Source organism: Hypanus sabinus, chromosome 19 (assembly GCF_030144855.1).
Source record: "Hypanus sabinus isolate sHypSab1 chromosome 19, sHypSab1.hap1, whole genome shotgun sequence".
Lineage (NCBI taxonomy): Eukaryota > Metazoa > Chordata > Chondrichthyes > Myliobatiformes > Dasyatidae > Hypanus > Hypanus sabinus.
The window spans coordinates 73053709-73075962 of NC_082724.1; the positions used below are offsets into that span (position 1 = coordinate 73053709).

The 22254-nt window shown below is 42.6% G+C and overlaps 1 protein-coding gene and 1 long non-coding RNA gene across 2 annotated transcripts in view; one reads left to right on the top strand and one right to left on the bottom strand.

Moving 5' to 3' along the window:
- Nucleotides 1-3679: 3679 nt before the first annotated feature.
- LOC132378057 (uncharacterized) lies at nucleotides 3680-7351 on the bottom strand. The gene is made up of 2 exons (XR_009506877.1): nucleotides 4788-7351; nucleotides 3680-4314 (listed from the first exon to the last, which is right to left on the bottom strand). It is a non-coding gene; the product is annotated as an uncharacterized LOC132378057 (long non-coding RNA).
- The window catches only part of LOC132378055 (interleukin-17 receptor C-like), a 97015-nt gene continuing 78951 nt past the window's right edge, over nucleotides 4191-22254 (top strand). The window contains 1 exon segment of the mRNA XM_059944720.1: nucleotides 4191-4324. Coding sequence (XP_059800703.1) covers nucleotides 4229-4324 — 96 coding nt within the window. The 5' untranslated portion in view covers nucleotides 4191-4228.

The window sequence follows — 22254 nt, forward strand, 5'->3', positions numbered from 1 at the left end:
TATTTCACATCATATGTCAGTGATAATAATTCTGATTCTGACCCCTTAATTTAATTAAGATTCATGGAGTCAATGAGTTACATAGCATGTAAACAGGCCCTTCCGACCAACTTGATCTTGCAGAATCTAACCTAGACTGTATTTGCCCACATTTGTTCCGCATTCCTCGAAACCTTACTTATTAACAGTCCAAGTGTCTTTTAAATCTTGGCATTGTACCTGCCTCATCCATTTCCTCTGGTGTCTGCTTCCATATATGTACCAGCTTCTGTGCGCAGAAGTCCGCCCTGAAGTCCCTTTCAAACCTTTCCCTTCTGACCTTACATCTACGCCCCCTACTTTCCCAGGGAAATGTGTATGTCTCTCATGACTGGATACACTGCTATGCACTTAAAGAAAACCATTTACTGTGCTTTAAAGTGTACCAATTGCATGTCAAGTTTATGATAAATGATGACAAACTGACAAGCTCCTCGGTACCATTTTCTAACGTATTTTTTCTGCAGAACCATCCTCTAATGATCCGAGGAGCAAGAAAAAAGCAGTAGGAAATTTGCAATTGCCTTTGATTTAATCGGAGGTTAGAACTGAGGGACTGAACTGTTGCAGCAGAGCAGCGAATCACTCGTTAGTAAGACTTCCAGCTGTACTCTTCAACTGTTAAAAAAAGATTCCCACAAATTTACTGAAAATGAAAACAGATAACTGTGTAACTGCAAAATTAGGACATCTGGAAACAGAGTGAACAGGGTACTGATTATATAAAACTATAAAATAATTCCTGAGGAATTCAAATTGAAAAATGGTCTGATCAAATTCACTTCACTGCATAAAGTTAAATACAGAAAAACAACGGAAACCGCCAAATTTTGGAATTCAGACCACAAAAATATCAGTCGTTTTATCCCAAACTAATTAAAACATTTAATCTAACAAGGAGCTGACCAATAGAGTATGGGGTCTGACTGACTGGTTGGCAAAGCAAATACTTCATGTGCTTTTTTCTTCAGAAAACAATCAAACAGACTTTTTTGGAGGTTATGCTTTCAAAAGTGATCACCCACATTCTGATAACACAACAGTATAATAGCCATACCATTCTTTCAATACCTTTGTATTACTGGAATGTGGAAGCAGTTCAAACCTGTTCTACCATATACTGAGATCTGTGATTTAACTCAATACACCTACCTTTGCCCTATAACCTTACATACTTTTAGTTAACAAACATCTTTTCATTTTGAGATTTTAAATTACTATTGTATTTAAAATAATGAATTGTACTTTTATTTGTGAAAGTCAAACATATCTTCCACTCTTCATGTATTTGAGTGTTTCATAACATCATTTTAAAATGATTTTAAGACTTCTTAAGCCAAAGGAAATCAATATCAATAGAGAATGTCTCTTCATTTCTATATTATTAGTTCTCTTAAAAAGTAAAAGAAAGTTGCCCAAAATGTGAAGTTTTAGCATTTCAAGTTTCACACTAGAGCCCACTGAGTTCTGTGTGGAGTATTCTAATTAGACCTCTCTTCGTAACCCTTCAAATGCTTTTCTTTCAGGTACATATCCAAAGCAATACACACAAAATGTTGGAGCAACTCACCTGGTCAGGCAGCAGCCATAGAAATGAATAAACAGTCGAGACATTTCAGGTCAAGACTGTTCTTCAGGAATGGAAGGAATGAGGAAGATAACGTATAAAGAGGTGGGGGAGGGGAAGAGGAATAGCTAGAAGATGACAGGTGAAGCAAGGGGGGGGGGGAAGGAAAGGTAAAGGGCTAGAGAGGAAGGAATCTGATAGGAGGAAGGGATGTAGGAGAGGTGATACATTAGTGAGAAGAGGCCAGAGTGGTGAATAGAAGAAGAGGGTAGGGGCAGGGAATATTTTTTACTAGAAGGAGAATTCGATATTCATGCCATCAGGTTGGAGGCTACCCAGATGGTATACAAGGTGTTGCCCCTCTACCCTGAGGGTGGCCTCATCATGGCAGAAGAGGAGGCCATGGACTAGCATGTCGGAACTGGGATGGGAATCAGAATTAAAATGTTGGGCCACTGTAAAGTTCTGCTTTTGGCAGGTGGAACAGAAACTGTCTACCAATTAACGGCGGGCTTCATGAATATAGAGGAGGCCGCAGTGGGAGCACCAGACACAATAGACAACCCCAGCAGATTTGCAGGTGAAGTGTTGCCTCACCTGGAAGGACTGTTTGGAGACCTGAAGGGGGGGGGGAGGGAGGAGGTGAATGGGCAGGTGTACATTTTGGCCCCTTGCATGGATAAGTGCTGGGATGGAGACTAGCAGGGCGGGACAAATAGACAAGGGAATGATGGAGGGAGCCATTCCTGTGGAAAGCAGAGAGTAGGGGAAAGAAAAGATGTGTTTAGTGGTGGGATCTCTTGGGAGATGGTGAAAGTTGTGGAGAGTGGTGTGTTGGATGTGGAGACTTATGGGATGTAGTTAAGGATAAGAGGAACTCTATCACTATTAAGGTGGTGGGAAGATGGAGTGAGTGCGGATGTCTGGGAAATGGAGGAAAAGCGGTTGAGGGCAGCATCAATGGTGAAGGAAGGGATACCCCGTTCTTTGAAGAAGGAGGACATTTCTGATGTCCTGGAATGGTAAACTTTCAGATGTGACAGACGAAGGAACTGAGAAAAGGGAATAGCATTTTAAAGGAGATAGGGTGGGAAGAGGTAAGCCAAGATGGCTGTGGGAGTTGGTACTTTTATAAAATACGTCAGTTTACAGTTTGTCTCCAGAGATGGCGATGGAGAGATAAAGAAAGGGGAGCAAGGTGCCAGAAATGGACCAAGTGAATATAAGTGCAGGGCATAAGTTGAGGCAAAAATGATGAAATTGTTGAGATGTGTTCTTCTAACATTCTGTGCGATATTCAGAATTTTCAGTTTTATTCGGATTTCCAGCATCTGTGACATTAAGAATCTCACAACCCCTTGTTGTTTTCATCACCACCTTTCATAGACATCACATTTTTTCTTTACAACCCTCCCTTTTCCCCGCAATGTTAGATTTGCCCAGTTTCCCTGCCCACGTGCACATTTCATTCCCAGCATCTGCAGTCAGTTTTGTTTTTCCATACATGCTCCCATCACTAACTGAATGGGTGAATGTCCTCCTCCAGTCCTGTAACAATGCTACCACTCTGTGGAATTCACTGGACAGACAGCTGTGCAGGACAGCTCATTGGGTATAATTAAAGCAGAGGTTGATAGGTTCTTAAGTAGTAAGGGCATCAAAGGTTATAAAGAGGAGACAGGAGAATGTGGTTGAGAGGGATGATAAATCACCCACGATTTATCTGGAGATACAACACCAAATTGGGCCTTTGAGCCCTGCTCCGGCAACCCGCCAATTTAACCCAGCTTAAACACGGAAAATTTACAACTGCCCCGTTTGTCTTTGGAATGTGGGAAGAAACCGCAGCACCTGGTGGAAACCCACGCATTGCGCGGGGAGAATGTACAATTTCCTTACTGATGATGCCGGATAACAGTACAGCAAGGAATATTTCGCCCGCTGTCCCGATCCAGTTATCCCATTCTCTTTCCTCCCCTCCCTGCCAGCTAACGCCGGATCTCCACTCCCCACGCAGTCGGGCAACTACTTTCCGGTCCTAACCACAGAATTGCGTAACAGTACAATTCCAAATAAGGGCCGGCCTTGCTTTTATTAAAAGTTTCAGCGCCAGTGAGTAACAGCATTCCAAAAATAATTTACCATTGGCAGATACTTCGGGACCCATTGCGAACGTGAAAGGCGTTTAAAAGTTAAAAGTTTGGCTTTTTGGAGAAGGTTCAACAGGGAGCTGTAGACTAACCAGGGAAACATTTTTACACTTGGACTCTGGATTGTTCCTTTCGACTGCTGATTTAGCGTCAGCCGAGACCTCTTTCTCAAGCCGGGCGGTAGGACCCAGCGGAACCGACTGTTCTCTGGGCGGAAGCGCTGGCACCTGCTTGAGAGGTGAGTTGCGGTCTCAGTGCTCTCGATCCAAGATCGGCAGACAGGCGGAGGGGAAACTGGAACTGCTGGAGAGGGAGAAAAACACTTATGGTGGGCTTTCTCGGCGGCCGTTAGCATGTCTGGGCAGCAAGTCCCTGCGGATTCGGGTTTTATGGAAACAGTCACGTAGTGGAATGGGACGTGGGCAAAGTGATCGGTTCGAACGGCACCCCTGCTTACAGAAGCCCAGTGTTAATGATGAAGCTCTACCTCTTCTGCGTCTTCTGGCTCGTTGGTGTCCACGGTCTGGAGAAGTTCCAAGGACCTCTGTATAAGGTCACCTGTCAAGAGGTGAGAATTTAATATGGTGTATTATTACTTTTTTGAAACTTATACGGAATGTTGTACTTTTTTATCACCCCCCCCCCACCACCACTGTCTCTCTATCCTTCACTCTCAATCGCTCCACTCACACCCGTAACTCCAGAGTTTTTCTGTCTCCCGCTGTCGAAGAAATGTGTGTGGGGAAAGCAGAAGCGCATTAGAAATAGAAACATTAGCCAGTTGTTCAGCCCTCTCCAGCAATCCGGAGAATTGTACCACAAAGCCAATTTCCAGCGCTGACACGATTGCTTGAAATTCAAAATAAAACGAAACCGATTGGGAATCTGAAATCAAAACACTGAGCAGATCAGGCAGCACTTACGGGCAGAGAAAGGAGTAACATCAGCGGGTTGATGAAGGGTGTGTGACCTGAAATATTATTTCTGCCTTTCTTTCTCCATTCCCTTAATATTTAAATAAAAACATTCACCTGCGTATGAATATTCTCAGTAAGCGGTCCTCCGGGGCAGGGAATTCCAAAGCGTTGTCCCCTTGTGAATGAGACAATGGAAAACTCTGCCACCACCGCGGCCTGATCACTACGACAGTCAGCTGTTGACCTGTACTGCGCCCGACATGCATTCTGAATTATATTCCATCAAAAGTAATTCCTTCATCATTTAATGTAACCCATGAACTTGTTAGACAAGTCTCTGGAGTCATTCTGACTCTGAGGAACTGAGTTGTCGTTGATGCTGAGTATTTGAACCCGGAGGTTAGTGGAGGGACTGATATCAGGGGCCATGAATTGTACACAAAATCATTTGTTTTATACTGGTGCCAGCCTCTAGGGCTGCGCTGGTTCAATGGGTGTAATCAATATATCAGTAAATGTGACATGTGATGTTCAGGGTCCACGGGGAAATTCCAGGCAGCAGAAAGTGTAAACGCCATCTCAAACCTCACTGTTTAATGCTGAAGAAACGAGGCAACACCCAAATCACACTTCGCCTGGCTCCAATATGCAAGGAGTCCGCAGACCTAACTGAAAAGGTTAAACTATATTGGATAAAGTTCAAGTTAAATTTATTATCAGTGTACATACAGTATATGTCACCATATACTACCCTGAGCTTCATTTTCTTGCCAGCATTCACAATTAGTACAAAGAAACACAATAGAATTAATGAAAACTACTCATAAACAAAGGACATAAAACCAATGTTCAAAAGAAGACAAACTGTGCAGATACACACAAAAAAAAACAAATAAGTGAACAAATAAAAATTCAAAACGTATAGAGTCTCTGAAAGTGAGTTCATAGGTCATGCAATTAGTTCAGGGTTGAGACAAGCTAAGTTATCTATGTTGGTTCAGGAGCCTGATGGTTGTAGGATAACAACTGGTCCTGAGGCTCCTGTACCTCCTTCCCAAATGCAGCAGTAAGAAGAGAGCATGGCTTGGATGCTGGGAGGTCATTAACGGATGCTGCTTTAAAAAAATAATTCATTTAAAAATGTTTGTAATGCATTGATCTTAAGAAAATTTAATAGCTACTTCATGTAAAAAAAAGTTCAAAGTAGCACAACTAGTGAAAAGAGGATGAGAAAAAGGATCTAGTCTGGCCCCTTGCCTCTGCTGGAGAGGAGCGCCACACTGGGCCCTTGCTCCCTATCTCTCCGTTCACTGGAAGTTATTTTAGATTGCTCCACACTTCGTACATGCCTCATTATAATTACCTTACAGGTATTTTTGAGGAATTATGTCTCTCTTATACTTGTAGGGTGTGTCAATCTATATTGTCATGGCAGCAGTACACAATTTACAATCCCTCTAATGTAAGGTAGATTGGAATGTTATTCGGTGATGCAATGACTTAAATGGTAAATCCAATAAGACATGTTATTGGGTTAAAGATGATCTCCCTGAAAAACTATCACCCAGTTGCACTTGCATCTACAGTGATGAAGTGTTTTGTGAGGCTGGTGATGAAACATATCAGCTCCTGCCTGAGAGGCCACTTAGTTCTGCTCCAATTTGCAAGAGGTCTGCTGCAGATGCCATCTCATTGGCTCTTTACTCAACTCCAGAACATCTGGACAGCAAAGGTGCAAACATCGGGATGTTCTTTATCAATAGCAGTTGCTACCACCATCCCAAAGACATCAAAAAGCTCCAAGGTCTTGGCTTCAATACACCCTTGTGCAATTAGATCCTAGATTGCCTCACTTGTAGACCCCAGTCAACTTGGATTGGCAATAACATCCCTCTATGTTCTCCATGAGCACATGTACATCACAAGGCTGGATGCTCACTTTACACCTGTTAACGTGTGGCTAAGTGCAGCTCCAACACCATAATCAAGTTTGCTGACGACACCATTGTTGTGACCCAAATCAAAGGTAGTGACAAATCATCATACAGGAGGGAGACTGAAAATTCGTCTGAGTGGTGTCATAGCAAGCTCTCAATGTCAGTAAATCCAAGAAACAGACTGTAGACTTCAGGATACAGCATCCAAAGGTCCATGAGCTAGTCGTCATCAGAGGAGGAAAGGGTTAGCAACTTTAAATTCCTGGGTGTTACTATTTCAGAGGACCTGTCTTACACCCAACACAAGTGCAATTCCAAGAACAGCATTGCTGTGCTTCTACTTCCTTAGGATTTCTGTGGAGCTTTGGCATGACATCTAAAACTTTGAGAACCTTTTACTGATGTGTTGTGGAGAATTTATTTACTGGCTGCAGCACGACCTGGTATGCAAACACCAAGGTCTCTGAAGGGAAAATCCGACAAAAGGAACTGGATTTTCCCCAGTATATCACGGGTAAAGCTCTCCAGACATTGAGCACATTTATATGAAATGTTGCTGGAGAAAAGCAGCATCTATCATCAGAGATCCTCACCACCCAGGCTATGCTTCTTTCTCACCGCTGCCATCAGGTAGAAGATACAAGAGCCTCAGGACTTGCACCACTGGGTTCAAGAACAGTTACAACCTTGTTATAGTTGCTGTTCTATAGATTTGCTGAGTATGCCCCCAGGAAAATGAATCCAGGGTTGTATATGGTGATGTACATGTACTTTGATAATAAAATTTGCTTTGAACTTTTTAACGCTGCAAACTTTAGGCAGTATTGAATTGGTGTTACACATACAGCAGGATATGATAATAGACAATAGACAATAGGTGCAGAAGTAGACCATTCGACCCCTCGAGTCTGCACTGCCATTTTGAGATCATGGCTGATCATTCACTATCAATACCCAGTCCCTGCCTTGTCCCCATATCCCTTGATTTCCCTATCCATCAGATATCTATCTAGCTCCTTCTTGAAAGCATCCAGAGAATTGGCCTCCACCGTCTTCCGAGGTAGTGCATTCCACACCTGCACAACTCTCTGGGAGAAGAAGCTTTTCCTCAACTCTGTTTTAAATAACTGACCTCTTATTCTCAATCCATGCCCTCTGGTACTGGACTCTCCCAACATCTGGAACATATTTCCTGCCTCAATCCTATCAAATCCTTTAATTATCTTAAACGTTTCAATCAGATCCCCTCTCAATCTCCTCAATTCCAGCGTGTACAAGCCCATCTCTCCAATCTCTCTGCGTAAGACAGCCCTGCCATCCCAGGAATCAACCTAGTGAATCTATGCTGCACTTCCTCAACTGCCAGAATGTCCTTCCTTAAACCTGGAGACCAAAACTGTACACAATATTCCAGGTGTGGTCTCACCAGGGCCCTGTACAAATGCAAAAGGACATCCTTGCTCTTGTATTCAATTCCCCTTGTAACAAAGGCCAACATTCCATTTGTCCTCTTCACTGCCTGTTGCACTTGCTCATTCACCTTCATTGACTGATGAACTAGGACTCCTAGGTCTCTTTGCATTTCTCCCTTACCTAACTCTACACCGTTCAGACAATACTCTGCCCTCTTGTTCCTGTAAGGAGCCTACACTGGGATCTCTGATAAGTCTTGGGAGGGAATAGGAGTGTTATCAGATGCTGAGAGGGTCATCCATTGGAGCATTGAAATAGGGGACTTTAGCAACTAAGTTAGGTCAGTTTGCCCGATGGCTTCACCACTCTCTGCAAAAACCAGGCAGCTCAGTCCTTTAAAGGTAGAGGTGGTGAAGTATGCTTTATATTAACTTATCATCGTGCACAGTGTGTTAGTGTGCATAGTGCACATAGTGGTTCTGACTTAGTCTTGCTCACCCAACCTGGAATGTCTATTGGTCAAATGTTATCTACTGACGGAGTTTTCCGCCATCATCCTGGTAGCGATGTACATTGCGCCTCAGGCCAGTTAGGTACTGGAGAAACTGAGCACCAGGATCAGCAGTCGTGAAACAGTGCACCCAGACGCCTTCCCTATCACTCCAAGGGATTTCAACCAGACCAGCTTGAAGAAGTCTCTGAACACTCACCACCAATGTATCATCTGTGGAACCCGAGGACCCAATACTTGGCTGCTGTTACACCACCATCAAGTACATGTACCCTGCCATCCTATGCCCACACTTTGATCAATTGACTGTACTTTTACTCCCAGTGATTCTAAAGACTGCAGCACTGGCAGTGAAGACAAAAGAATTATAGTCAAGGGAGCTGGAGGAGTCTTAAAGGGCTGCTTTGAGCTGGTGGACTGGACAATATTCAGGGATTTATCTTCAGATCTGAAATAATGTGCCTAGTTGTCACCAACTTAATAAAACTTGTATGGATGAGTGTGTGCCTTCCAGCCCTCAGCAGACTACAAGTCTCCTGGTTCATCCAAGGCTTTTGGTTTGGGTGTGTCTGGTATGCCCTTGAAGGCATTTAAAACTGACGACCCAGAACTATATAAGAAATCCAGGTATGACCTACGGAATGCTGTCTAAACAGTGACTAAACCAACGTGATTGAAGTTAGAGGTGGAATTGGCTGCAGGGTTCTGGCAGGGTTTGCAAGCCAGTAGCTCCTACAAGGCATCAAGAATGGCTGTGATGTTTCACTCCCAGATGAGCTGAACTCCTTTTATGCATTCTTTGAAAGGGAGAACAAACCTACTCCTGTGCAAATCATTGCAGCGTTGGTGATGCTGTGAACTCTCTCTCTCTCGGAGGCCAGCATCCTAGCATCTTTCAAGAGAGTAAACCGTTGCAAGGTATCAGGCTCAGATGGTGTACCCAGTAGAGCACTGAATACCTGTGCCAATCAACTGGTGGGAGTGTTTGTCGGCAATCTCTTACTGCTTTGCAGGTTCCCACCTGCAACCATCATACCAGTGCCCATGAAGAGCAGGGTGAGACTGCTTCAGTGACTATCGCCCACTGGCACTCACATCGACTGTGATGAGGTGCTTTCAGAGGTCGGGCATGGCCAGAAGCAGTTCCTGCCTAATGAAGGACCTTTTACCTGCCACAATAGGTCTACAATGGATGCAATCTCACTGGCCCTCCATCAGCCTTGGATCACCTGGGCAATAGCAACACCTACATCAAGCTGCTGCTTATTAATTACAGCTCGGCATTCAGCACAATCATGCCCTCAGTTTTAATCAACAAGCTCCAAAACCTGGGCCTCTGTAACTGGATGCTTGACTTTCTCATCTGGAGAACACAGTCTGTGGGGATTGGAAATGGCATCCCCTCCTCACTGACAATCAACACTGGCACATCTCAGGAATGCATGCTTAGCCCACTGCTCTACTCTCTTTACATCCATGACTGTATAGCTAGGCACAACTCAAACTATAAATTTACCGATGTCATAACTACGTTGGCAGAATTTCAGAAGGTGATGAGGAGGCTTACAAGAGTGAGGTAGATCGGCTGGTTGAGTGCTGACACAACAACAGCCTTACACTCAAAGTCACAAAGACCAAGGAATTGACTGTGGACTTCAGGAAGGAGAAGTTGGGGGACTTCCTCAGCAAGGGATCAGGAGTGGAAAGGGTGAGCAGTTTTAAGCTCCAGGTGTCAACATCTCTGAAGATCTATCCTGGGCCTAACATACTGATGCAATTATAAAGAAGGCATGACAGTGATGACAGTGATTTTTATTTTTATTTTTATTTGTAAGGAGGTTGAGGAAACTTGGTATATGACCAAAGGCTTGAAAATTCAAAAATGGAGCATGCACCAAGCGCATCGCCCAGCATGTGCCCTCTCCCACCTTCTCATCAAGGTGGAGGTGCAGGAGACACTACATTTCGTTTTCAGCTTCTTCCCCTCTACCATTAGATTTCTGAATAGACAGTGAACCCATGAACACTTACTCATTTTTTTCTCCTTTTGCTCTTTGATAACAAAGTACATAATTTTATATAAAATTACATAACCTATAAGTGACAATAAAATATATATATAGTCACTTAGTTTTTTAATTCTTATACATTGCAATGTAGTGTTGCCATAAATGACAAATTTCATTTCATATGCTAGTGATATTAAACCTGATTCTGGAGAGTGAGGAGACTGAAGGAATGTCTCTACAGGAAGTGATTAGGCCTTTGGGTCACTGCTTACAAAACAGAGCTGTCAAGTTAAGATGGGTAAGGGAATCTGCTTTTCCCAGTCAGATGGTCATGTATGTTTGGAATTCCTTTCCTCTAATGGTGGTGGAAGCAGAGGTTTTGAATATTTTGAAAGTGGAGATTCTTTATCAACAAGTAGCAAAGGGACTGGATTAGGAAGGAATGCAGAACTGAGGTAAAATCAGATCAGCACCAATGGTGGAGTAGATTGGAAGGGCCAAGTGGTTAACTCCTTTGTATGTTCACAACAGGGATCTTGGGGTTGTCAGAGGCTGGACAGTTGGGTATTGGGGTCCAGGTTGATGTGGAGGCTTTATGATGAGATTGGTAGGATAGGAGTTCTGATAAGTTGGGAGGACCTTTTGGATAGAAGATAAGTGATGGATCTTACCTTCAGCAGAGTGCCAGTCCAGCATTGTACAGGGAATGCAGGTTGTTCAGAAGATGGGCAGTGGTTGGTACTCCTGGGCTTACAAGGACTCAGTTCCCCAAATGGAGCATTGTAAAGTGAATGATTTCAATCTGTATGCATGTAGTATAGAAATTACATCAGATGAGCATGGGCAACTCATACTGGTCAAATTTCCAGAGTATTGTGGGACAACAAAGAAATAGCCATTATTTATGGAAAATAAGCAGTCACGTGAAAATGCTGAAAAAAACATGTTAGATTTTGGGGTCAATGTGTTTTAACTGGACTTTCGAGGCATGATGCAATCCATTGATGCAAGCTTTAATATGTGATGGAGCAGATTCTGTTTAAGATGGTCATTTTGATGCCTACACAAATATTATACAACAGGAAATATCCTTTCTGGGGAAGGCATGACCTCTACAAATAGGACAGGTTACACCGGAACCCAAGGAGGACATTGTGGGTAGGTTTGCTAGAGCTATTGGGGAGGGTTTAAATTAATTTGGCTAAAGATGGAAACTGCAGTGGTAGGTCTGTGCATGGGACAGTTGGTATACAACTGGATGCAGTGTGTTGTGAGACTGCAAGAATAGGGCAACATTGCAGTCAGTGGGATGAATTGCAGTGTAATGGGGACAAAATCAAAAGGGTGACAAATGCAGGTGTGAAGGTGTTATATTTGAGTAAGTCGATAGTTAAGGATGAAGTTTCAGGGTGCCTTGAAGCACGTGATAAAACAGGCCAAATGCAGCATGGTTTCCTTAAGGCCTGACAAATCTGTTGGAATTCTTTGAGGAAATAGCAGACAGGATAGAGAAGGAGAATCGGTGGATGTTGTGTACTTGGATCTTCAGAAATCCTTTGACAAGGTGCCAAACATGAGGCTGCTAAAAAAGATGAGAGGTCATGGTACTGCAGGAAAGGTACCAGCATGGAGAAGAAAATTGGGTGACTGGCAGGAGACAAAGAGTAGGAGTAAGGGGAACCTTTTCTGGTTGGCTGCCAATGATTAGAGTTGTTCCACGGAGGTTGGTGTTGGGACCACTTACTTTTTATATATATGTTAATGATTTGGATGATGGAATTGATGGCTTTGTGGTAGAGCAGGTAGTGTTGAGGAAGTAGGGAGGCTGCAGAAGGACTTGGGTAGATTAGCCGAAAGGACAAAGGGGTGGCAGATGGAATACTGTGTCAGTAGGTGTATGGTCATGTACTTTGGTAAAAGGAACAGAAGCATAGACAGGCAGGCAGAAAATTGAAAAATCCAAGGTTAAAAGGCATGACCATGCATTTTCCAACATTGTATTTCATTTGCCACTTTACTGTCCATTCTCCTAATCTGTCTTCATCCTTCTGCAGCCTACCTGTTTCCTCAACACTACCTGCCCTTCAACCAATCTTCATATCATCTGCAAACTTGGCAACAAAGCCATCTATTCCATCATCTAAATCATTGATATACAGCATAAAAAGAGGTGGTCCCAACATGGTCCCCTACAGAACACCACTAGTCACTGGCGGCCAACAAAAAAACAATCTTTTTATTCCCACTCGCTACCTCCTATGTATCAGCCAATGCTCTAACCGTGCCAGTAGCTCTTAACTTGGTAAGCATCCTCATGTGTGGCACCTTGTCAAAGGCCTTCTGAAAGTCCAAATATATAACATCCACTACATCCCCTTTATCTATTCTACTTGTAATATCCTTGTGCGGGATTCCCTAAAGGTTAATTTGCAGGTTGAGTTAATGGTGAAGAGGGGAAATGCAGTGTTAGCATTCATTTCGAGAGAATTTAAAAGCAAGAATATAATGCGGAGGTTTTATAAAGCACTGGTGAGCCCTCACTTGCATTATTGTGAACAGTTTTGGCCCATTAGAATGGAGATCAGCAGGAACTTCTTTAGCCAGAGGATGGTGAATTTGTAGTATTCATTGCCATAGGCTGCTGTGGAGGCCAGATCATAGGGTGTATTTAAGACAGAGCTTGACAGGCTCTTGATTAGTGGGGGTATGAAAGGTAAGAGGGAGGAGGCTGGAGAATGGGTTGAGAGGGAAAATAGATCAGCCATGAAGAAATAGTGGAACAGACTTGATGGGCTGAGTGGCCTAATTTTGCTCCTATATCTTATGATCTAATTGAAGGGAGTAAAATTAAGCTGGTTACCAATAATAAGACAACTGGCTTCATGTCTATTAAATCAATGATGATGAACTGTTTACACCAGAAATGGTTAAAATCCACAGGTACAAAAGATGTCTAATTTTTGTTTGAGTTTGAGTCTCAGTCAAATATAATTCTTATTTGGTCTGCTGTTGAAAGAGAGGAGAAACACTTGGTGGTTTGTGATACATTCCAGCAGAGTAAAATATCCTCTTCTACAAACCCTGGGTTTTGTTACTTGTTACTTGTTTTGTTGACAGGGGATCTGATTGAAACGTTTAAGATAATTAAAGGATTTGATAGGATTGAGGCAGGAAATATGTTCCAGATGTTGGGAGAGTCCAGTACCAGAGGGCATGGATTGAGAATAAGAGGTCAGTTATTTAAAACAGAGTTGAGGAAGAACTTCTTCTCCCAGAGAGTTGTGGAGGTGTGGAATGCACTACCTCGGAAGACGGTGGAGGCCAATTCTCTGGATGCTTTCAAGAAGGAGCTAGATAGATATCTGATGGATAGGGGAATCGAGAGATATGGGGACAAGGCAGGGACTGGGTATTGATAGTGAATGATCAGCCATGATCTCAGAATGGTGGTGCAGACTCGAGGGGCCGAATGGTCTACTTCTGCACCTATTGTCTATTGTCTATTGGCATATTTTTTCTGCTTATTTATTTTTTGCTTTTTATGGTTCATCCCCAATTGCTCTGGAGTCAAAGAGGTAATTCAGAGACAACTACCGTGTTGGGTCAGACATCACACGGAAGGTTAGATAAGCGTGGCAGATTTACTCCACTGAAGTGAATCCAAAGGAGTGGTGTTGTGGTTACCATTACAGGAACTTACTGTTTGACTCCCATTATATTTAATTACAGTGCGTATATGAGTGACTATAGAAGGATTGACGAAAGCATGATTCACTCGGTCATATTGCACAACACTATGTGAGTTGTGTGTAGTACAATTTCATATAGCCTGTTCAACTAATGAAATTGTACATCACCAAGTAAGTGTTGCAATACAGTGGACTCTGGTTAATTGGACATATTGAGGCCAATACATTTTGGCCCAAGTAAGCGGCTGCCCAAATTAGCTGGTTTCATAGAAATAGATAAAAAGGTATTAAAAGACTAACTACCATTTAATTCAATAACAAATTAGTAACAAATTCAGTAACCATAAGACATGGAGGCAGAATTAGGCTGCCTGGCCCATTGAGTCTGTTCGGCTGTTCTATCATGGCTGATCCTTTTTTTTTTCTCCTCCTCAACCCCCGTTCCCAGCTTTCTCCCTGTAACCTTTGCTTGTCCAGTCAAGAACCTATCAATCTCTGCTTTAAATACACCCAGTGACCTGGCCTCCACAGCTGTATGTGGCAACAAATTACACAAATTCACCACCCTTTAGCTAAAGAAATTTCTCCACATCTCTTTCTCCCCCTCTATCCAGCGGCTGTGCCCTCTTGTCCTAGACTCTCCCACTATGGGAAACACCCTTTCCATATCTACCCTGTATAGGCCTTTCAACATTCAAAAGGTTTCAATGAGATCCCCCACTCAAGTCTTGCCATCTCCAGAAGTTTTCTGATGACTCTGCCATAGTTGGATGCATCAGCAAGGGAGATGAGGCTGAGTACAGGGCTATGGTGGGAAACTTTGTCACATGGTGCGAGCAGAATCATCTGCAGCTTAATGTGATAAAGACCAAGGAGCTGGTGGTGGACCTGAGGAGGGCCAAGGCACCAGTGACCTCTGTTTCCATCCAACTGGACTGGTCAAAGAACACTGAGGCTATCTACAAGAAGGGTCAGAGCCGTCTCTATTTCCTGAGGAGACTGAGGTCCTTTAACATCTGCCGGATGATGCTGAGGATGTTCTACAAGTCTGTGGTGTCCAGTGCTATCATGTTTGCAGTTGTGTGCTGGGGCAGCAGGCTGAGGGTAGCAGACACCAACAGAATCAACAAACTCATTCGTAAGGCCAGTGATGTTGTGGGGGTGGAACTGGACTCTCTGACGGTGGTGTCTGAAAAGAGGATGCTGTCCAAGTTGCATGCCATCTTGGACAATGACTCCCATCCGCTCCATAATGTACTGGTTAGGCACAAGAGTACATTCAGCCAGAGACTCATTCCACCGAGATGTAACATTGAGCGGCATAGGAAGTCATTCCTACCCGTGGCCATCAAACTTTACAACTCCTCCCTCGGAGTGTCAGACACCCTGAGCCAATAGGCTGGTCCAGGACTTATTTCCACTTGGCATGATTAACTTATTTAATTATTTATGGTTTTATATTGCTATATTTCTTCACTATTCTTGGTGCGGCTGTAATGAAACCTAATTTCCCTCGAGATCAATAAAGTATGTCTGTCTGTCTGTCACCCTTCTGAATTCCAGTGAGTACAGACCCAGAGCCATCAAATGTTCCTCGCATGATAATCCTTTCATTCCTGAAACCATCCTTGTGAACCTCTGCTGGACCCACTCCAATGCCAGCACATCTTTTAGAACATAGAACAATACAGCACAGTACAGGCCATTTGGCCCACAGTGTTGTGCCGACCCTTAAACCCAGGCTCCCATATAACCCTCCACCTTAAATTCCTCCATATACCTGTCTAGGAGTCTCTTAATTTTCACTAGTGTATCTGCCTCCATCACTGACTCAGGCAGTGCATTCCATGCACCAACCACTCTCTGAGTAAAAAACCTTCCTCTAATATCCCCCTTGAACTTTCCACCCCTTACCTTAAAGCCATGTCCTCTTGTACTGAGCAGTGGTGCCGTGGGGAAGAGGCACTGGCTGTCTACTCTGTCTATTCCTCTTAATATCTTGTACACCTCTATCATGTCTCCTCTCATCCTCCTTCTCTCCAAAGAGTAAAGCCCAAGCTCCCTTAATCTCTGATCATAATGCATACTCTCTGAACCAGGCAGCATCCTGGTAAATCTGCTCTGTACCCTTTCCAATGCTTTCACATCCTTCCTGTAGTGAGGCGACCAGAACTGGACACAGTACTCCAAGTGTGGTCTAACCAGAGTTTTACAGAGCTGCATCATTACCCCACGACTCTTAAACTCTGTCCCTCAATTTATGAAAGCTAACACTCCATAAGCTTTCTTAATTACCCTATCTACCTGTGAGGCAACTTTCAGGGATCTGTGGACATGTACCCCCAGATCCCTCTGCTCCTGCACACTCCCAAGTATCCTGCCATTTACTTTGTCCTCCGGGTTGAACTCCATTTTCTAAGATGAGGGGCCCAAAACTGTTCACAATGCCTAGGATGAGGCCTCACCAGTGCCTTATAAAGCCTCTGCATCACATCCCTGCTCTAATATTCTAGACCTCTTGAAATGAATGCCAACGTGGCATTTGTCTTCCTCACCACCGACTTGACCTGCAAGTTAACCTCCAGGGTGCTCTGCACAAGAACTCCCAAGTCCCTTTGCCTTTCAGATTTTTAATAATTATGCATTGAAATGAAAAACAGAACAAATTAGAACACCATCAATACTACTACAGTACTATAAAGTTGTGAATTAGTTCCTAATAGTTATAAACAGAGGAATTCATCCATTGTACAGTGTGACTATAAATGAACAAAATCAGCACAGACACCTGATGCGGATGAGAGACTGCTTTTATACAATGCTACTGATAATTGCATCCTCCAAATCTTCATTTTCATTGAAACATTCAAGATGATTTTCAATATAATTCAAGTTATTTTGTATTTCCTAACTTGTTGAAGTTGTTCATTCCCGGACATTTCTGGCATCTCCAGACCTGAATGCTTGATACCACAGTGAGCAAGACAGCTCTGAACTGTCTTACTTTTTATTTCATGCCAACCATCCGTCACTGATTTTTGAACACAAACACGCGCAAATGATGCTATTTAAAAATTGTTTACTCCAAGCACAGTGTAATGTCGAAAGTCCGCACGATTACATGTGATTGATGTTATCTAGAAGTTGTTCTGCACCAGTTTCCTGCCCCAATTAAGTGGTACGGTGTTCCAAATAAACAAAGGGAATTCTGGATATTTTCTGGATTACTTTTTTGTTCTTTTAGAGTTGTCCCAAATAAATCCCCATCCTGATTAACTGATGAACCAATTAATCAGAATCTACTGAATTCCTTCTTCACTTTAAACATTGGGAGTCATTTCCATCAGACAGAATATTTTTATGATGCCTCTGCTTTGGGAACTTCATCACAACTACACTGATGAAAATAACTGGGGCTATTTCTAGGAGAGAAATTAATAAAAAAAAAATCCAGACCAGAAGCTTGATACAGTCAATCAAAAAATCCAGTGACAGTGAGCTGATTGCGGTATGAATACAATTGAGAAGTTGTGAACGTGCACTCAGTGTGCCCTTTATTAGGTACAGAAACTTCTTAGTAAGGTGACCACTGAGTTTATGTTCATGGTCTTCTGCTGCTGTAGCCCATCCATTTTAAGGTTCGACATGTTGTGCATTCAGAAATTCTCTTCTGCTCAATGCGTGATTATTTGAGGTAAATTCACCATCCTGCCAGCTTGGTCCAGTCTGGCCATTCTCTTCCGACCTCTCTCTGTAACAAGGCATTTTCAGCTGCAGTTCTGCTGCTTACTGGATGTGTTTTGTTTTCACACCATTCTCTGTAAATTCTAGAGACTGTTGTGCAGGAAAATCAAGGAGATTAGCATTTTCTGAGATTCTCAAACCACCTACCTGGCACCAATAATCATTCCAAGGTCAAGGTCACTTAGATCACATTTCTTCCCCATTCTGATGTTTGGTCTGAATAACAAATGAACCTCTTGACCATGTTGGGTGCTTTTATGCATTGAGTTGCAGTCACATGATTGGCTGATTAGATATTTGTATTAACAAGCGTACCTAGTTGTACCTAATAAAGTGGCCACTGAGTATATATTTAACTTTGAAGATGAAGTACTGCAGATTAAATCCAGAGTAACACACACAAAATGCTAGAGGAACTCAGCAGGTCAGCAAGCAATCAACATTTCAGGTTGAGACCCTTCATCAGGACTGGAAAGGAAGGGGGCAGAAGCCAGAATGAGAAGATGGTGGTGGGAGGGGAATGAGTACAAGCTAGCATGTGATAGGTGAAACCAGGTGAGGGGGATGAAGTGAGAAGCTGGGAGGTGGAAGAGGTAAAGGAACAAAGAAGCAGGAATCTGATAGGAGAGGAGAGTGGACCAGAGAAAAATGGGAAGGGGAACAGAAATGGTAAGAGGAATGGATAGACAGAGAAGTGGATGGGGGAGAAATTACCAAAGGGTAGAGATAGTGATTTTCATGCTATTATGTTGGAGGTCACACAGATAGAAAATGCTCTTCCAAACTAAGAGTAGCATCATCATAAAGGAGGCCATTGACATGTTGGAATGGGAAGTAGATTTAAATTGAAAGTAGGATTAAAATTAAACATCACTTTTGATGGATTTTCAAAGATGAAATAAACATGTCTGAGTATTTAAGATATTCCTGTAGTAGTTCGATAATTTCCAAAATGCGACACGAACCATAAGCTACTGCCAGTTTGGCCCTGACCCACTGTTGTAACTTTGTAGATATATATCGGAATCTTGTTCAGTGTAGAAGTAGGCTTCATAACACAGACCAGGTAAACTTGGATAGGGTTCATACCATAATTCAGGTAAAGTTGGACGGGGTACATGGACACTGCAGACAAAGTTGGATAGGGGTCATGGACATTGTAGACAAAGTTGGATAGAGTTTATGGAGACTCCAGACAAAATTGGAAAGGGTTCATGAACACTCCAGACCAAGTTGAACAGGATTCATAGACACCGCAGACAAAGTTGGATAGGGTTCATTGACAATCCATTCAGATAGCACATTGCCAATTCTGAGGAAAAATTTGGAACTTTTTCGCATGGTTTTTGATTCTGTGGGAATGTCATATGTGAATGCAACTTGTTGTGAAATGCCCAATGTTAAGTTTTCGTACTTGGGATCTTCCATTTTTTGGTTAAAAGACTGAGAATTTGAGAAGTGCCTTACTTTATTAAGTTCAGTTTTAAAATAGGAACCTTAATAAGGTGAATATGTTTCTTTATTTCTTTGTTACATTTCAAAGTTCTCTCTGTCAGATTCAGCCAGGCTACCCAAAGTATCAGTACAATTCCAGCCTGAGGTAAGACCAACCCTAACACTCATTATTGGAGAAATACAGAAACTGATGTATAAAATAGCACACACATTTAAGTAGAATGACCAGGCCTTGTTGAGGCCTATCTTGAGATGTTCCTTTCTCCCTGACTTCGAATTTTCCCAGTTACAATGTCCTTGTTCCCTTCTCGCATCTTTTTCTTCTGCTCCATTTCTCTGCCTTTCTTTCCCTTTACCATTCCCTCTTCTTCATTTCTTCATCCCTCTCTGTGTGCTTGTCCTCTTATTCTTTCCTTCATTTTCTTTTCTGTCCACCCATTAACGTTAGTTCAGATATTTGGGCAGATAAGGCTGAGAGTTACATGAGCCACACAGGCGAATGAGAGTAGTTTAGAGAGGCATCTTGTTCAGTATGAGGTAGATGGGCCGAATGGCCTACTCTGTGCTGTATAACTCAATGAATCTATAAGAAATTCAACATGTATATGCAAGATGTGATTAATCATTCTTTTAATTAGCAACATTTCCTGTAATCCTACTTGAAATAGTTAAGTAACAGGAATATACAATATACTGTACAGCATTATTACAGCTCACCAAAACATATTCAATTCAACCAAATGGAGTTATCGCTTTAAATGAAATGCTGAAATTCATTGCATCAAACTAGCATCTTGCTGGAGTGCTGCTATCTACTTCAGCACAGCCACACTGAGGAAGATAAAACAAAAGTCTTCTTGAAAGAAATTAATTAGAGATTTCATACTGTATGAGTGTTACTGTTGAACTCTCTTACTGTGCAAGTGTTGTGAACTGAGAGACATTCTTTGTTGGCCTAACACGAAGAGTAAAAAGATTGTAAATGTAATTTAAATAATGTTATGTTGTGAGAGTGAGAGGTGAAACGCACAGACAAGATCTAAGTATTTTCATGAACTTCATTTGTTATTTTTTCAGTTGGAAGTGTTGCAATGAGCATGGTTATCACGATCCCAGGTATTATCATTGCCAGGTAAACAGAGATATCAGAATTTTATCCAACACGAGTTTTAAGGGGTACTGTTAAATATATTTACCTCACAAGTTGTGTCTGCAGGAGCTGGGGCATAGGATGGGAGGAGTCTTTTGGAATTCTTACTTGGCAAAATATGCAACTATTATCTGTTTGTAGTGTGGATTGCAATTGCAAAGATACCTAGGGGTAAGAGGATAGGGATAAGAAATAGGAGCAGAATTAGGCTATTCCACCATTCAATCATGGCTGATCATTTTCCTTCTCAACCCCATTTTCCTACCTTCTCTGTGTAACCCTTATACCCTTTACCAATCAAGAACCCATCAATCTTTACCTTAAATATACCTAATAATGTGGTTTCCACAACCCTCCATTGGCAAAACATTTCACAGATTCACCACGCTCCTGACTGAGGAAATTCCTCCTCATCTCAATTCTAAAGGGACATCCTTTAATTCAAAGGTTGTGTCCTTAGATCCTGGACTCTCCTACTAACCTCCTCTCCACACTACGTCTCTACTCTGTGGGTTAAAATGCCTCCAGAAACTCAACCAAGTACTTTCAGTTATAAATGGTGCTTGCATAGGAGATACAAGCTTTATGTCAGACGCCCCATGGGATGATGTCATTCCCCTATGTTCAAAGGGATTCTGGGATATTCATGTCTTACTGAGTAACCATGCCTAAGGACATTGCTCCTCGGCAAGGTCTGAGTATACCACTGAATGCTTTACTTGTGTAGTTGTCTCCTTGAACACTCCCAAGCATCTAAAGATCAATGTACCACAACTCCGTCTGCTCACACTTTGTCTTTGGGCACTAGCGTAACTTCAAAAATTTTCACTCCCCATACTGACAAAGCCCCATTCACCAAGTCTACCCCCAAAGCCCCATTGTCTGAATTTGATCCTTATCCTAGACTGTGGGAGAAGTGCTAACTTCTCCAACACCACCAATCATCTTTCATGATTATGATCCGAATCCAGGCCCAGACCCCTGATTTGGGGCAACATTACACATTCCTGCCTCCTACCCAAGGGCCCAGCTTGACTTGAATCTCAAAGTTTTGACTAATAGGTTAATCTCCCCAACTTTCATCTGTCCCAACTACCAGCCCGCCGTCAAACAGAAGTGAGAGAAGCCTCCCTGTGCTCCACACTGGTGCTGTCTGCAATGGAAACAGCAAAAGCTGATCAATGCACTTGGGCAGCATTGAATTTTGCTGAGCACCACCCCACACCCCCCGTACAAAGGTTTGTTGATGCTGAACTATTGTCACCCATGTTCAAACATAAATGGAGTATTATTATCAATGATAGAACAAGTTTTGGACAATCATCGGATTTTCCTTGCACTTCTGTCCCTCTCCTTCCAACCCTATCCTTCTCCCATCCTCTTCACCACTACACCCTGGTGCATCTTTGCTCATTACTGTGGTCCATTACCCAATGTACACATTAATTTCCTTCTAATGTGACGCTACACTGTTCCCAATACACACCAAAACTTTAGATCAGAAAAGCAATTGTGTGAAAGGATTTTGACATGCTGCCATCGTAAAATAAGACAGACAGTTAAAACATATGTCGTTAGTGGAGGCAGTAGCTGAGAGCTGGCATAAATACAGCCTAGCAGGAAATTTATTCATATTGGATCAGTACTTGGAGCTATGATGTTGTGGCCATTAC